This window comes from Beta vulgaris, chromosome 4, assembly GCF_026745355.1.
Source record: "Beta vulgaris subsp. vulgaris cultivar EL10 chromosome 4, EL10.2, whole genome shotgun sequence".
NCBI classification, from domain to species: Eukaryota; Viridiplantae; Streptophyta; class Magnoliopsida; order Caryophyllales; family Amaranthaceae; genus Beta; species Beta vulgaris.
This window is the reverse complement of record NC_079205.1, coordinates 41,637,621-41,654,880: the sequence shown is the minus strand read 5'-3', so window position 1 is coordinate 41,654,880 and position 17,260 is coordinate 41,637,621. Positions and strand designations below refer to the sequence as shown.

General features: G+C 33.1%; 2 protein-coding genes across 2 annotated transcripts; one reads left to right on the top strand and one right to left on the bottom strand.

The window, feature by feature from the left end:
• Positions 1-244: 244 nt before the first annotated feature.
• On the bottom strand, positions 245-2,465 carry LOC104891224 (cation/H(+) antiporter 14). Its single transcript, XM_010676886.3, has 2 exons — positions 2,079-2,465; positions 245-1,534 (listed from the first exon to the last, which is right to left on the bottom strand). Exons 1-2 carry the CDS (start codon positions 2,463-2,465, stop codon positions 245-247), a joined length of 1,677 nt encoding a protein of 558 aa, XP_010675188.2.
• A 7,414-nt stretch (positions 2,466-9,879) lies between these two features.
• LOC104891199 (methyl-CpG-binding domain-containing protein 4) lies at positions 9,880-13,475 on the top strand. The gene is made up of 2 exons (XM_010676860.4): positions 9,880-10,116; positions 12,820-13,475. The coding sequence occupies exons 1-2, from the start codon at positions 10,018-10,020 to the stop codon at positions 13,318-13,320; spliced, it is 600 nt and encodes a 199-aa protein (XP_010675162.2). The 5' UTR covers positions 9,880-10,017; the 3' UTR covers positions 13,321-13,475.
• Positions 13,476-17,260: the final 3,785 nt, after the last annotated feature.

Genomic DNA, 17,260 nt, shown 5'->3' with positions numbered 1-17,260 from the left:
TTAACGAGAATAAGTAGTAAATTTTTGAAATGAGGTGAAGAGAAGCCTTCATGATCTTGCCTAATGAGAGGATTTATATTTTTGTATTTGAATTTGATTATTACTTACTACTATGTGATAAGAGAGACTCGTGATAACTTATACTCCATAGCAGAAGGAAAAAAAAGTGATACATATCAAGTTGGTTATCATTATGTTTGTGTTATATATATGAACATGATATACAAATTAACTATTATTTCAGCTATTGATTTACCACAAGATTAGAGTAAGCATGTGAATCTTTAGTATCAAATGACGTGGTTTCATTTCCATCTCTTATAGATGCTAAAGATGCATTAGAATTCTGTCTTGTATGCATTGATTTGACTTGTTTTTGTTGCTTTTGTACCATTTTTTGTCCCTCCGATTGATGGTAATCATTTTGATGTTGTTGTATTACCAACACTGAAAATTGAAAATCCCAAGTAGCAAGCACAGCACCAATTGCACCAAGTTCAGACCACTGACTCCAATCCATTAGTCCTGATATAGCTGAGAGTTGTGGATCATGGTACCTTCCCACCAAAACTAAGTCCACATTGCCTTCTATCGAACGAATAATTTTCGTAGTTCCTACTGCATCATTTACAAAGATATCCTTAAACTTGACATTTTTCATATTCTTAGTATTTACAACAAAGTCATTTACAATCATATTGTCAATGACATTTCCTTCATCAGTAGTTGTGTCGTCGTTGTTAAGCAATGACTTAATTCTAATGACTTGAAGTTGAACATTTGGATTCTCTACCAAACGTCTACTATATGCTAGTGCTTCATGATCATCAGTACCACCAAGGAATAGCACAACAACTATATAAAATGATTGACATTCACTGATTGTATGGTAGCCATCCTCTAGTGTTCCTTGATCAATTAATATTCCTATTGAACAAGGAGCCTTCCTTATGACTCTACGATTAACATTTCTTATATTGATGCTATAAGAATCCGCGACAATTTTATCAATACCCTTATAGTTTTGGTGGAAAGGGAGAATGATAATATCTACTCCTCTATCATATGCAAGGGTGCATATATCATTGTCCATAGAAGCATAAGGCGTAACTGCAGTGAAGTGTTGGATTCTCAAATTTTCGCGTATTTGTTTCTGAAATTGTGTAAAAGCAGTAGCTACATGTTCTGAATTTCTTCCCGTTAATGTCTTCTTATTTACTTCGTCATATGGTGCAAGAATGGCTTTCTTATTACCAATAAGTTCAAAGAGTTGGAGAACTAATACACATAATGGGCTTTGTTTTCTTGGTTTAGCAACTTGAAGTAAATGGATGATAGAAGGGACATTATCTTCTTTGTGAATGCAAACTAACATCTTGAGAATTCCTTTGTTCCCCTTTTCTAGAATTGATTGTCTTTTCATATTGACATATTGTGACGAAGGGTCGTAAAGATACTTCACTAGTGGTACACAAATTCCAGTTATAATCAACATAGTGATTATACAAAGAGCAAATAATTCATCTGATATTAGCTGCAATGAAAAATAATGACTATTGTTAATATGGGAAATAATATCAATGTTAAATGAATTAATATCATGTATAAAGAAGTAAAGAACTTAGTGATAATTTCATGACTCATTCTTACTCTATTCCAATAAAGAACGATGGTTCCACGGAAATAGTGTTATGAGCAATGAAAATAGCTTAGGTTACTAAAAGAGATAATGAGATTCTTTTATGCACACCAATGTGAATATTCCACATCACATACTTATATGAGTGCGTCTTGGGTGTAACATGTTACACCATAACTTATTGTATAACACGACATAGACTCTAACAAGGATGACATGGTCTATACGAATAATGACATGAATCTCATGTCATTTGGTCTTTTTTAACTGAAGAATCGGTGTTTTGTGGATTGTTATATCATTAATTATGGTGTAACAGTTATATCCAAGAATTTGTGTACTTATATTGCTAACATTGTGGTGTGGAAAAAATGATCCTATTTTTTTTATTTTCGTTCATAACAATTGATGAAAATGCGTTATTATAATTTATACATACCTGTGTATCCCTAAAATTTCCATATACAGCGAGTTCAACAACTCCTTTGCAACACAAGAGGAGAGCAAATGGTAAGGCAACATTGAGAGTCATTCTCCCAATCAATATAGCTGATATTAAGGTTCCCAAAAACTTTCCGAAATATCCCATAAGTAAGATTAGTTCAATGATCATGGATGATGGATAACGTAAAGAGTATATATTTGTCCTTAGTCCACTCACAATACAGAAAATAGGAAGTAGTATACCAGAACTTATAGTGTCAAACTTTTCAATTAACGTCATTCCTAATGGTGGTCCATCTGGTAACACTAACCCAAATAAAAATGCACCAAATCCAGCACTATGCCCAAGAAGATCTCCAGCAAATGCAACTCCTAGAACCATAATAATGATCACAAAAAAATGGCTCTCCCTCATTGGTTTTCCTTCTGGGGTACGCCTTGATATGTATATAACTAAGGGTCGTAAAATGAAAAATATGGTAAGGTAGTATGCAAATATACAAAGGATAATTAATGATGATTGCTTAATATCTTTATTTAGTACTGTTCGTGCTATATTTCCCACGAATCCTACTAAGAACCATCCAACAAAATCAGTGATTATTGACACTGAAGAAACTAAATTTCCTAATTCTGAGTTAATCATGTTCAATTCTATGAGGAAAGAGGTCATAACAACAAATGATGATACTGAGTTAGATGTAAGAACCATAGGAAGTCCTAATGATGTAAGATGGTGCTCTGGAATATTGAAAGAAGTAAGTTTGGCTATTTTGAGGGTTGTGAAGCTTATACCTACGCCACAAATGAAGCTACTAAGTCCTAAAATTATAACTTTTCTTCCTACATCTTTTATAATGTTTGTACTAGCATTTACACCTAATGCAAATAGATGGATTATGAAACCTAAATATCCAAAGGTTTTAAGTATTAATGTGCCACCCGGTGGAAAAAACTTATCATAGACTTCTCGACCATGGGTCAAAAACGATGGTCCAATAAGGATGCCAGCCTGCAATGGGAAAGAAAGCATTAAGGATTTAAGGTATAGGTAAAGTAAATTTATAGGCAAAGTGAAAAAAAAACTACTTGAATAATAATTCTTATTGAGTGGGCTAAATTCACAATAATTTATTGTGAATCCAAACTGAATGTCTCACATAAAAGATTGGATGTATCAGAGAAAAATCATTACATACATCATACAAAAACTTACTATATCAAATCAAAACTGACTATATCATACGAAATCTGGTGTACAATAAATTATTTTGCATGTACCGGACCTATTCAAGTTTGAAATACTCATATATATGTTTGCAGTAATACGTAAATAGGCATCACTTTTGTTTCAAAAATCCACTCCACATATTAATTTAGGCTATTATATTAGTTATTGCTTCAAGTATGTCATTGCTTGGTTGTAGAATTAGTATCAAACTCATGCCAAATCAAGCGATCAATAAGTTGACCCGTCTCATATCCAACTCTACACGTGAAACGATTAGTAAAGCTGTCTTAATTTTTTGCTTACAAAGTAATATAATTACATACATTATATTTTAATTTGCATGATCTCTATTGTTATCCATCTTTGTAGTATCCGTAATTATGAAATTTGGTTATTTTTAGGAATATTAGAAACAAATTATTAAGGTAAAACAATTATAAGTGAATCGAATCAAAATAATGGCCTTTTCTTATAGCAAATACCTAATAAAAGATGATTATTGACTATCAATCGTATATAAAAGTCGGTATTGTTAGTCCATTTGCTTGTGTGTTCAATATGTTTGTTGATTGGTGTTCGCACGGATTTATAATGGGTATCATTATTCCTACTAGAGATTGTCAGACCCCTTGCATCAAATATATACATGAAGAAACAAAGGAAAACTTTAGTTAGGGCATATGAACTCTTCCAAATCAGGATTCTTGAGAGTGAGATTTATATTATAATCTTTAGTAGACATATATATGGTTGAACCTAATTCCAATTGTAGATGTTGTATGGTTGTTAGTTAATGTTTTTTTTCTCTAGCTAAAAAAGTTATATGTTGTAGTTTTAGCATAAAAATGTAGCATCATTTATAGATAATCTAGATAAATGTTGGTTGTAGTTCTTTTCCTTCTCATTTTTCCTCATATTTTATTCTATAGCTCATGAAAAAATATATGTGAGGTAAATGTATTTATGCACGCTAAAGGCTAAATTATATGTTACAAAGTCATTTAGATAAAACTCTAGGTAATCTAAAATATGATAAGAAAATCTAGACAACAGAAATTTCATAACCATGAAGTGTTTAGCCACTTTTCAGCTGACAAAAATTAGATAGCTCTTAGTAGGTTCTTAGATATTACAATTTCAAGAGATGAATTAGGGGATTTAAAGGCATGATGTCATAATATTTTCAATCAAATACAAATTAGCAATAATTGGAATTTGATTGCATGTATATATGCACACTAGATTTTGGTGAGCATGTAATGTTCACTAATGTGAATCACAATTATATGTTACATTATCATGTAATTTAAAATATGACCGAAGAAATAGATATAAAATAATTGAAATTGGGAAAAATCTTACTATGATTTGAGCGGCAAATATATTTTGTTGCAGATGTCGTAAAATAGCATAAGTCACTCTTGAAATGAAGAAAAAGAAGATAAATTGAACCAATACTGTAGATGTTGTGTGATTTAATGGGCCAATTTTGTTGTTCACAAAATTTCCATCTAGTTTCAAGTATTGACATACCAATGGCACTTGCCCAATATAACCTTTGCTCCAAAATGTATTTTCCATAATCATATGATCCTATCATCTTCTTTTCAATGTAGAAAAAAATTCCATTATAAAATCATAAACAAACTTGATTGATGACCAAAAAATTACAACAATGTGATTGAAGCATGCTAAATAATGAGTTAAGTTGATTCCGGGAAGATTGTAATCATAGTAATGCTGAAAGGATATAGAAGAGATTCTAACAAAAATCAAGGCAATAGGAAAAGAAGAAAATATATATGGTTAACCATCAATATAGGAACAAATCAAATATGAGGATCATATGCTCATAAGTGCATGGACAAGAACAAAAGTAATAAAATGGTAAGACATGTTTTAGAGTTGTTTACATAATAAGTAAGAAATATATGATTAATTGTAATGATTAGGGGTGTTTTAAAAACTGGAATTGAAAAATCGGTCTAAATGAGTGGTAATCATACGGACAAAAAAATTGTTTCAACGGTACGGTTATGGAACAAATAAGTACGACTACTGTTATGATTTTTGAGTTAACGGTTAACAGAAAAAGCAAAAAAAAATCTATATTAAATTAGTATAAAACATTTTCCAACAACTAATTTTATTAATATATGCGATGAGACGAAGTATGTGATTGTTTGAAAACTTTAGTAATAATATAAACACTAAAATTAGGGAATGGAGTGAATTCTTAGTGTTAGTTAATAATGTTTTCCAATTGACTTAGTATCCATTTATAATACTTTTTATATAGAGTATATATATATATAATTAAATTCAATCTCCAATAATAGAAAATATATATGTATATTAAGTAAAATATAATAACATAACTTAAATAACGGTTAATAGTTAATCGAAAACCGTATGATTAATCAGAAAATCATACCGAAAAAATAATTTACCGTTTAGGCAATAACCGATTTAAACAATTATTGTCACGCTTCGCAAAAAAAAATTGGACCGAAACTTTTGGTTACTAAACTATAGACAAATTTGTGTGACCTTATCTCAAAATATTTGTATAGAATATTAGATACACCAATAGTTTCATGATTATAATTTATAACTTATATACAATTCAACTTAAAGTGTGTAATAGGGTTGACTAACATATCATGTCGAGTCGTGTTCGGGTTGAATATGTCTCGACTCAAACTGAACCGGTTTATTAAATGGGTTGAAAAACTTAACATTGACTCGACTTATTCATTAAACAGATTGCCCATATAACCCCTTTAAACCATTTACATATTTATTACTATTAAATTTTTAAAAATTAATTAGTTTTCAACAATAAATTCACACAAAAGTATACATGATTAGATTTTCTTTTCATTATTTGTGTTCTACAATTAGTATTTTTAAAATTTTCACCAACTTTAACACAATTTTTTAGGAAATTTATATTTTAATGAGTTAAACAGGTCAAATCAGGTTAATTCGGGTTGAGCATGTCAACCGTAACCTAACCCATTCAATTAAATGGGTAACTCGTGTCAACCCGTTTACTTATTGAGTCAAAAATCTCAACGTAAACCCGCTTGTTTCAGGTCATGTTCGGGTTCGATAAACGAGTTGGGTCAGATTTTCACACCCCCGGTGTGTAATAGGTATATTTAAGAAATATCATATTACTATACCATAATTGTCTATAAGGAAACCGCGAAATTGTTACTAGTGTTACATAACTTTGCATGTATCGTAAATTTAATAAAACAATCCATATGAGCCACGAAGGAAGTACAAAGAAGGAGAGTGGAGATTCGAACATGTGACCTATCATTCACAACACCTCAATCTTAACCGACCGCTATGCCAAAACATCATTGATATAAAATCTATAATATATAAATGCATATGCATGTATGAAAGATGAAGTTAACAAGTAACAACATGTCCACTTATGACTTCTTTTTGTAAAGGACATGTTATGAGCCAAAAGAAAAGAAATTCATCCCATTCATGACATAAAATGTCATGAGATCATGTCATTCCACGACAAATAATAAAATTAGTTATGGGAAGACTAAATATTTCAAAATAGTTAATGAGAATTTAGAAAAGGTTTAGAAATTTTTCAATAGATTATGAAAATTAAGAAAAGTCTAATAAAGTTAAAAAAATATAAGTAAAAGTCATACAAATATCAAAAAGTTGAGAAAAATAAGAAAAGTTATAGAAAAGATCATAAGAAAGTTTTGAGAAAAAAGCATTAATATGAATAACTACTTTAAGTTCAAGAAAAATAACTTGAATACGAAGATTTTGAATAAGTCCAATTCACCTTAAAAAAAAAGAATCGAATACCGAGGCTTGGATGGTGAAGGCGGAGCAAGACTTAGCCAGGGTCACCTTCAAGCTCAAGACGACTGATGTGAATGTTGCATTGGCCGAGAAGAAGTCTACTTGTTCTGAGGAGTAGTGGTTCACTCATTAGTAGACCACCGAAGCTTACAACGCATATAATTTGGAGGTCGGCCATGTTTCCCACAAGATGGGTGGGGACAAGGCCCTGGAGCGGCTGAAGGGTGTGCTGGCCGAGTCCTTCCCCTCGATTGAATGAAATGACATATGGTCCAAGTACCAGGATGCATACGAGGCTGAGGCGGCTGAGATCTAGGCTCATATTGCCCTTGAGGAGGACGAGGAAGACGATGATGATGATGATGATGATGATGATGATGATGATGATGATGACAAAGTCGAGGCCTCCAAGGCTGCTGATGTTGATGCTGCATCCGACCTCCCTCATAGTTCTTAGGCGTATCTTGTCTGCACTTAGCTTTTCTTTCTTATGTAAAATGAAATGTCATAAAATTCATCGCCTTTACCTATTATATATATGAAAAATACTACTATTTTCATAAGGATTCCCTAATTCCTCCTATTATTCATACATGTAAAAATTGAGTTACTTCCTATACAAGATTAGTAATTTTTTTATACAATGTTTGTTCTTCATCATACAGTATTAATAATTTCATATACAATATTTTTCATTTAAAATACTCGTTAATATATTTAAAAATCAACATTATGTTTTATTTTTCTTGGATCTTTATTTTCCTAAAAAAATTACTTCATTTATTTAGAAAAACATCGTGGGATGAACATTACTAATACTAAGGCTGGTTAACAAATTTGGTCGGGTGGGTTCATATTCTTGTTAATATAAACGAGTTTAGTATGTCTCAAACCTAACCACACATATTAAATATGCAGAGAAACTCAATCCTAACTAAATATGTTTATAAAACGAGTTACTTAGTTACCTGCTTGACCCATCTATATATTTCTTACTACTAAATTTTAATCAAAATTAATTATTTTTCAGTAGTAAATTGATCTAAAGATATGCATGATTAGAGTTTATTTTTCATAAACAGCTAGTATTTCTTTAATCTTCACTAATTTCAACATTACTTTTTAAGACTTTTATATGTGAATTAGTCAAATTGGTCAAAGCGGGTTAATTTCATGCTGGAAATGTCAACTTTAACTTGATCTATTTAGTTAAACAGGTAAGTCATGTCAACTCATTTAGGGCCTGTTTGGTTCATAAAACTGGAATGGAATGGTATGGAGATACATACCATGGTGGTATGGATTCATATACCCATACCCATTCTAAATTGTTTGGTTCAAGCTTGTAATGGATCATATGTCCATTCAAAGTGTTTGGTCTAATCTTTGAATGATTTCTAAGTCTAGTTTAAATTTTTATTTTTTTATTTTTAACTCTGAGAAAAATACCCAGAAAAAAAAAGACCCAGAAGAAAAGAAAATGAAAAAAATACCCAGAAGAAAAGAAAAAGAAAAAATACCCAGAAAAAAAGAAAAGAAAGTAGAAGACGAAGCAGTATCAGATTAAAAGCAATAAACAAAGAAGAGGTTTGACAATGCTAGAGTAGAAGAAATAGGTAGTTGAAATTTCTCTTCCTCTACTTTAGGGTTTGATACTTGTAGGAATGGAGTTAGAAACTTTGGGGGGTTGGTGGGTATGAGATTCAGGGGGTTTGGGGTGGAATTAGAATCCAAGGAGTATGAGGTCCCAATATCAAATTACCTCAACCAAACACTTGTATGATTTTTAATAGTATGACATTCATTCCAATCCATCCAAATAAGTTCAACCAAACACCCCCTTACTTTAATGGATCGAAAACTCTACCCATTCTATTTTTTTTAGGGGACCCATTCTACTATTTTATTTTAGGTTCGACTCAGATAAACTGGTCGGGTCAATTTTTACCTCTATAGTTATTTAGGAATTTCTCTTTCACTTAAACAAAACTACTTCATGTTTGTACTTGTTGTAAAAAAAAAAACAAAAAAAAAAAACAAAAAAAAAACAAAACTACTTCCTCCGTTTCAAATTACTCGTTACACTCTGAAAATTACACTATTCATCTATAATGTTTGACGCCATCGGTCTCCACCAAGTTTCCTATCAGATTTCAGATACGTCAATTTCCTTTAATGGTTTGTTTTGCTATGACTATAAATAAAAGTCAAGGACAATATTTGTTTCATGTAGGCTTGTATCTCCCGAAACCTGTTTTTGGCCACGACCAATTTTATGTTGCTGTTTCCAGAGTTACGAGCAAAAAGGGTCTGAAGATCCTTCCTTTTGAGTTTTGACAAAGATTACGGAGTGCGTACAGATACAACAAATGTAGTTTATAATGAAGTGTTTTCAAACATATAGATTGCATTAAAAAGTCATATGTGTAATTAACGGTTTGATCCCTCATATATGATGATTTTATGATGTTCCGTTTTTTGCATCATTATTATTTTTTTGATTGTACCTTAGTTATGCTATAAAGCAATTAATAATCCCGTCCATTATGCACGGGTTCTAAAACTAGTTTTCATATAATTAATTTTTTATCTTTTACTTTAATATATAATTAAATATAACATGAGTCAAAATAATGTATGAACAAACATAAAAGTCAAAGTGTTGCGAGTAAAATGGATTGGAGTAAGTAGTTTTGGAAAGCCAGCCTTCGAGATCTGCAATAAAAATGCTCTTTCTTCAGAACGTTTGAACCTTTAAAGGGTGTAAAACAAACAGTGTTCACTTCATCTTAGCTCTCTCTCTGTCTCTCTCCTCTGTTTGTGGGTCCCATTAAATTCGCCGTCATCTCCGATGTCTCAGCCGTCGGTTGTTACGAATCAGTCTCCGACGACCGAAGTTTCCGTTACTTCACGGACTCCGGCAACTCCGGCAACTCCTGCTTCTACGAAGGTTTTCTCTCTCTCTACTTCCCAAACCCTAATTATAGTTTTTGATAATCGTATGATCGGTTGATGCCCTTTATTGTTTCTTTTATGCTGCGATTAGGTTCATTTTGTTATCTCAATTTAATTTTTGATTTCTTGATTTGGGTTTTAATAATGAGAAATTGGGTTTCTTTTGAAATTATGCATGTCTGTCTTATTTGATTAAAGATAAGAGAAAATTAAGATAAATAACGAAGGAGTACACAAATCTTTATGCAATTATTATGATGAAAGAGATCATTCTGCGTATAATTGATATGACTTTGGATTTGTGTGCATGTTTAATTGTGTTAATGTTTGAGGCTTTTTACAAGGATTTTTTTTTCAATTGAAAGTTTTAAATTGATTATATGCAATTAATTTACATGTAACCTGAGAAAATGTTTCCAACGTAATTGTAGTGGTGAATATAAGAAAGGTTAATGGTTTCTTTTTTGTTGTTGGAGGGTTTAAAGAAGTAAGTGGTGACATTACAAACTTTTCCCAACATCTTGAGATGAATATCATCTTTTAGATTTTGCATGTTGTTGGTGATTTTGACTGGGAAATTCAATATGTAAAATGGGAGTGACTGTTTATGGGAAATGAAGTGATTTTGTGGACCTTTTTAGCGATCGGTAAATTTTTAATGAGATATATGGTGACCTAGTTAGCACGCAAATTGTTGGGGTCTCTGAAACAGGGGATGCTCTAGCCCTGCTTTTTTTAGGGTTCATTCTCATTTGCATGGAATTGTTTGGGATCTTGGACTCTCGTGAACGGAAATATTCCGTAAACAGGAAACTTTAGGTCCCGAAGGCATAGGTGGTGATTAACGGACTACTAGTGGGACATGGATTGACTCGTCACGTTATGAGTCTGCTCTTTAACTTTCCTCAACTTATTGGACCTTATCAGAATTTATCTGAACTCTTTTTCATTGTAGCAGATTTTATCTGTGAGTGTCAAACCTTAATTTTGCTTATCTGAACTTATTACCTTATTAGTCCCTATTTGAACTTACCTAAATTTATTTTTTCTTATAAGGACTGAAAATAAGGTGAGAACAACATACCCTATGTGACATCTGTTTTGTGTATTCTGCGTCAAATAAGTAATCAGGGACTATTTGAGAGTATAAACCACTCTTGAAGGATGATATTACACATGTGATGCTGCATAAGATTTTCTTTTAGTTTCCTTTACTTCATATGTATTCACGTGAAGTGTTGTATTAGGCAAACAGCTGATGATGTGAAACTTGGTTGGAGCTTTCTCTACTTGGGTTCTTTTGGAGGATCAATAGATCAACTTTGCTTGTGTCTAATTATTCCTCTTAGTCCTAGGTTACGTATTTGCTAGATCTTTGTGATATTTGTTTTGGCTGAGTACTTCAGTTTTCCAACTTCCTCTACGCTATATATATATATATATATATGCAAAGATAAATGCTGTTCTATTATGTTTACTTGATTGAGAATAAAGTAATCTTGAGAGGCTTTTCAAGGAACCATGGAGGGTAACAAACTTTAGCCATTTTGCCAAATGTTAGATATTGTTATCTTATAGTCTCTTCGTCCCACGTTGCTTTTTACACTTTCCATTTTCTAAGTCCCACATTACTCTTTACCCTCCTATCATTGGACATGACCCATTATCATCTAATCTTTCTACATAAGCATGGTCCACCACTCTCGCTTCCAGTTATAATATTCCCCCACTAACTCTTATCGAATTTACCTTTTCAATAACATAAACATTGATAACTAAAGAACAAGTTATCATCTGATATTACATGGCAGATTAGTGTTAGTAGTAATGTGGGATGGGAGAAGTACTACTAAGAAGTAAGATTAAATCTTGCTTACAACGTATATAAGTATATGTTTCCCGATGCAAAGGTTTTGACTAGAATTTTGTTCATCAACGATGATATTGTTCTCTTGTTATTCTTGGAAAAAGTGTTCAAGTGAGTGAAGATATCGATTTTTATTACAAGTGCTAGCGAGTTGAGCCTACTTGTGAGCTACTCAAGTTCAATCAGCAATTTGAGTGAGCTTTTTGCTTCCTTTGTTTAATATGATTCTAACTATGTATTGGGAAATCAAGTATATCTTGATACACAGCTGATTAATTGTAAGGAGCCCAAATTTATAAATTTTTTTACAGGGGAAGTATTATCCACATAAAGTGATTTAGAACATTTAAGAGTATAAGTTGCATGAAGTAATTTTAAAACTTTGTTACATATGTACTATCTCTCATACACACACACGCGCACATACACATTTGTACACACACTACACACATATATTTGCGCACACACGGAGTAGTGTTGCAAAAAGTGTTCTCAATATACTACCATAAGCATTCACACATTGGACCAATTGTAGCTGGCCGGCAGTCCCTTTGGCTTAGCTTTCGAATGTCTTTGCCTGGTTATAGGGCGAGTTCCTTTATTGTCTTGTTCAGAAACTTTCTTTCTGTTGCCATGATAGCATCTGTCAAAATTATGCTAGGTGGGTTTAGACTTTAGACATTTTCCAGGTTTCCTCTTCCCATAATGTTGGACTTCTCGACCCACCGTAATAGAAAAGAAAGAAGGGGTGATATTACTTAAGTTAACATAATTAAGTTAAACAGATCGGTACCCTTCTACTACCTCACCAAACTAATACTTTTATTGCAGAAAACGCAGGCAGGGCCAAATACAATTGGACTTTATGCTGTACAATGTGGAGAGTGCTTTAAATGGAGACTGATACCCAATGAAGAAGAGTACGAAGTTATCAGAAGTAAATTGTTGGAGGAGCCTTTTACATGCAGTAAGAAGCCTAATACCTCATGTAATGATCTTGCTGATATTGAAAAAGATGCCACCAGGACTTGGGTGATTGACAAGCCTAACATCCCAAGGACCCCAGTTGGGTTTAAGAGAAAGCTGGTTCTTAGAAGGGACTTCTCTAAACTGGACGCTCATTATGTGACTCCAACGGGGAAGAAAGTTAGGTCAGGTACCGAAGTGGCCAAGTACTTGGAAGAAAATCCCGATATAAAAGGTGTGTCTGTGAGTGAATTTAGCTTTACGGTGCCAAAGGTGGTCGAGGAGACTATACCAAAGGATGTTGAGAGGAAATCCTCCGCTAGAGGAGATAAGAAAGCCAAAGATTCAAAGGCTGCTGATTCTTGAAATAGTTACCAGGGTATTATGTCTAGTTCAGTGTTTGTAATGTTCAGCTATGTTCTGAAACCTTTTTCGTCAGTGTCTTTATGTTGCATGACGATTTGATGCTTGTATAACTACTAGATATCGGCTATCTGAATGACCCTAAGTTTGCTTTCAAATTCTCCTGTGATGGTTGCTGTATCTTGTATATTTGGCTTTGGTTGTCCAGTGCCTATCTGACTTTCCATGGATAACTAAGATGCCAAGGAAGCACAGAGAAGAAGGCAGACAGTTATTGTGTCATTTTACGGTTAGAAATTTACGATGTAAGGAATGAACTTCTAGCAGCCAGTCTGACAATTGCCAAAGCATGTGAATTTGTTTGGAATTTGGGTGTATTAGCATTGATGGAATCCACCTTCTTCATATCTCCTAAAAGAAGTCAAAAATTTAGGTTTTTCCTCTTAGAATTCCTACCTAAATTCATCAAAACTTAATTTTTATACTTTATTATTCCATAATTCATGCAACACTTGCGCTTCTAAGGTAAGATTTTATGAACTTTGACCACGAATTATTACCATTATATTTGGTTAAATTATGTAGGATTTCATTAGATTTATCTTAATTTATAATTTTAAATTTTAAATTTTTATACTAATTTTTGCTAATTGAATAAATATATTAATGGTCAAAGCAGTGCGTTGGAGATTGCAAAATTGCCAATGTTACAGGATTATGTAATGAAGGAAGGATACCTCACTTGAAAAGCAAGCAGGTCTTTATCATGCATTTAACAAGATACCACATTATTGTATCAAAAATTAGATTTTACTTAATTAATTAGTCGATTCTTGTATAATTGCTCTACATTTTAATTTAGATCGAGTTAGCTTCGACTTTGGGTTACTTTTAGATCAATTACCTAAGTGAAAGTATTGGGTCAGACCGTCTGACCAATGCTTACTGTCAGACGGGCTGAGCCCAAAACTTAAAACTGAGAATCAGGTCCGTAAATAACTCAGATGCAATGCTAATGTGACAGCAGGTCCACAAGCTTAAAACTGAGAAGCAGCAAAGGAGTGACAAAATATAAGGATATTCATATAGAAAAAGATGAAGCCATCATAAATTACCACTAACTACTATGGAACAGAAATTATTACTGGAATGCTACTCGGAAATGTGAGGTCTTTGTGCAAAATGTTCGCGAATGTCTTTTGTCTGTTTTTTTCCTGGAAAGGTGTACGTCCATAAAGCATCTCATACAACAAAATGCCTGAGGAAAGAGAAAAAATTACTTAAGCTCCATAACCGATATAAAGCAGGGGCAGATGAAAAAAAGAATTTAACATGAAACGACCAGGCTCCTGCCAACTGGATAGACATGGAGAAGAATGTGGTAATGGAGTTAAGCGAGTTGAAGATTGGGTAGAGAATACTCTTGAAAGTGGAGACAGAAGATACTTGATATGGTAAGTTACTTTCATTTGGAGGTAAGTTACTTTCATTTGGAGGTAAGTTACTTTCATTTAGAGGTAAGTTACTTTCAGTTAGAGGTAACTTACTTTCATTTAGACTGAAGTATCTTTCATTTAGACCTAAGTTTCTTTCATTTAGACTGAAGTTTCTTTCATTTAGACCTAAGTTTCTTTCATTAGACGTAACTACTTACTTTCTTTTAGACTGAAGTTTCTTTCATTTAGACCTAAGTTTCTTTCATTTAGACGTAACTTTCTTTCATTTAGACGTAACTTACTTTCATTTAGACTGAAGTTTCTTTCATTTAGACCTAAGTTTCTTTCATTTAGACGTAAGTTACTTTCATTTAGAGGTAACTTACCTCCAACTGAACAAAAGTTGAAACCAACTGGAAAAAAATTTGAAACCAACTGAATTTTTTTTGAAACCAACTGAATTTTTTTTGAAGCCAACTGAAAAAGAATTAAAACCAACTGAAAGTCGTCCGACCAAAGATTATGGTCGGACGGTCTGACATAATACCATCTCATTACCAAATTATTGTATCGATGTATGATTACATATGTTCTTGTCAAGGTGGAATCTGCGACTCACTAAGAAGTTATAACACATTCTACTGATATATTTATATGAGTATCTTATTTCTATTACATTTAGGACTCAAATGTACTACTACTAAAGCAAAAAAAAAATGCTATAGTTTTAGTGATGGCTAGGGGTGTCTAAAAAAATCCGGCTCGAACTACCTGTCCCAAAAACCCGCTAACCCGACCAAAAAAAGTCGGGTCAAAAATCAGTTTTTTGAGTTTTATCGTGCAGGGTCCCTAACCAGGTAAAAACAAAAAAAAAGGGGTCAGGTAATGAGCCGCTGATACAATACACATGGGTACCCGGTACACGACTAAACGTGAATCTTAGAGTTTGAATTTGCCATTTCGGACTTGCTTGAGAAACATTTGGGTTTGTAACTTTTGGCCCAAAACAAAAGAAATTGCAGAACCCTATCGCGTCTTTTACTTTCTCTCTAATCTTTATTATCTCTTGTCTCCTCACTCGACAATCGATATTCGCACAGTCTCACTCCACCGCCCAACGACCACCACGACGAGTGCTGCTGCGTGCACCACCACTGCACATATTAGTTGTCTCTTCTTCTTTACTCCTTCAATTTTCAATTTAGGGTTTGCAAATTGTTAAATTAATTGTATATACTTTTGATTTTAAGGGTCCGTTCGTTATTTTTTTTTGTTTTCAGTTTTTTTAGAACTAAAAACAAAAAACAGGAAACCAGAAAAAGTGATTTTCACTTTTTAGTTATCAATTTTCAAAACCATCATGTTTCTAATAAATTTTGACTAACTTTTGATTTATTATATGACATATATCATATGACTCAATAAATACAAAAGCGAAAAACCTGAGCCGAACAAGCCCTAAGGTTTTCGACTTGTTTTTTTTTTGTAGTTGATTATTCAAGAACTCATTTTCTCTGTTCAGGTTTATACTAATATACACTATTCATTTTCTCCTTCCTTCATTTCTCAAATTAGGATTCATATTTTCTTATAGTTGTTAAACTAATTGCTAATTATCTCTATATTTCCAATTGTATACTTCAAAGATTGATTTGTTTGATTTAAGTTAGCTAAGTTTGAAGCTGATTTTACAAGTTTCTAAATCCTGATTAACTATTCACTATTGTAGTTTAATTAAAAATATCATAATATCACATACATATTTCCTTTTAGTTGTTTAGGGATGGCAGTGGGGCGGGTCAAGTAGGAGACTCGCCCCATCCCCGCCCAATTGGGGTGAGGATGGGTCTAGGTTTGGCGGGGATGGGGATTAAAATTGTACCCGCAATGGGTGGTGGAGCGGGTGTGGATTTTATGTTATACCCTCCCCATCCCCGCCCGCCCCGCCCCATCCCCGCCCGCCCCGCGTATTTATTATTAAAATTCTATCTATATACATATATTATTAACGTATTTGAAGACACTTTTGAAATGTAATAAAACATTTGCCTTTGTTAATGTATTTTAACTTTTCTTTTACTATATTATATTGTGATTTTGTGAAGTAGACAACTATAATGGGCTTGTGGCAGATTTTTTTGGTGGATTTTTTGCGGGAATGAAGTGGGTATGACGCGGGTGCGGGGGTTGTACGGGGGTGGGTCTAGAATTTCCCCCCGCAATTAATGGGTGGTGGGGCGGGGATGGGGATGGAATCTTTCCCCGCAATGGGTGGTGGGTCAGGAATAGGGATGAGAATTTAATGTGGGTGCGGGCGTGGGGGTACCATCCTCCGCACCCGCCCCGCCCAATTGCCATCCCTATAGTTGTTAAACTAATTGCTATCTCTATATTTCCAATTGCATATATAAGAAGATTAATTTGTTTGATTTAAGTTAGCTAAGCTTAAAGCTGATTTTACAAGTTCCTAAATCTTGATTAAGTATTTGCTATTGTAATTTAATTGA

Excerpts from the sequence above, each read along its gene's own strand:
- LOC104891199 (XM_010676860.4), top strand. The coding sequence starts at position 10,018 with ATGTCTCAGCCGTCGGTTGTTACGAATCAGTCTCCGACGACCGAAGTT. Across the intron at positions 10,117-12,819 it reads CAACTCCTGCTTCTACGAAG|AAAACGCAGGCAGGGCCAAA; the intron begins GTTTTCTCTCTC and ends CTTTTATTGCAG.
- LOC104891224 (XM_010676886.3), bottom strand. The coding sequence starts at position 2,465 with ATGGTTCTAGGAGTTGCATTTGCTGGAGATCTTCTTGGGCATAGTGCT. Across the intron at positions 1,535-2,078 it reads GAAATTTTAGGGATACACAG|CTAATATCAGATGAATTATT; the intron begins GTATGTATAAAT and ends TTTTCATTGCAG.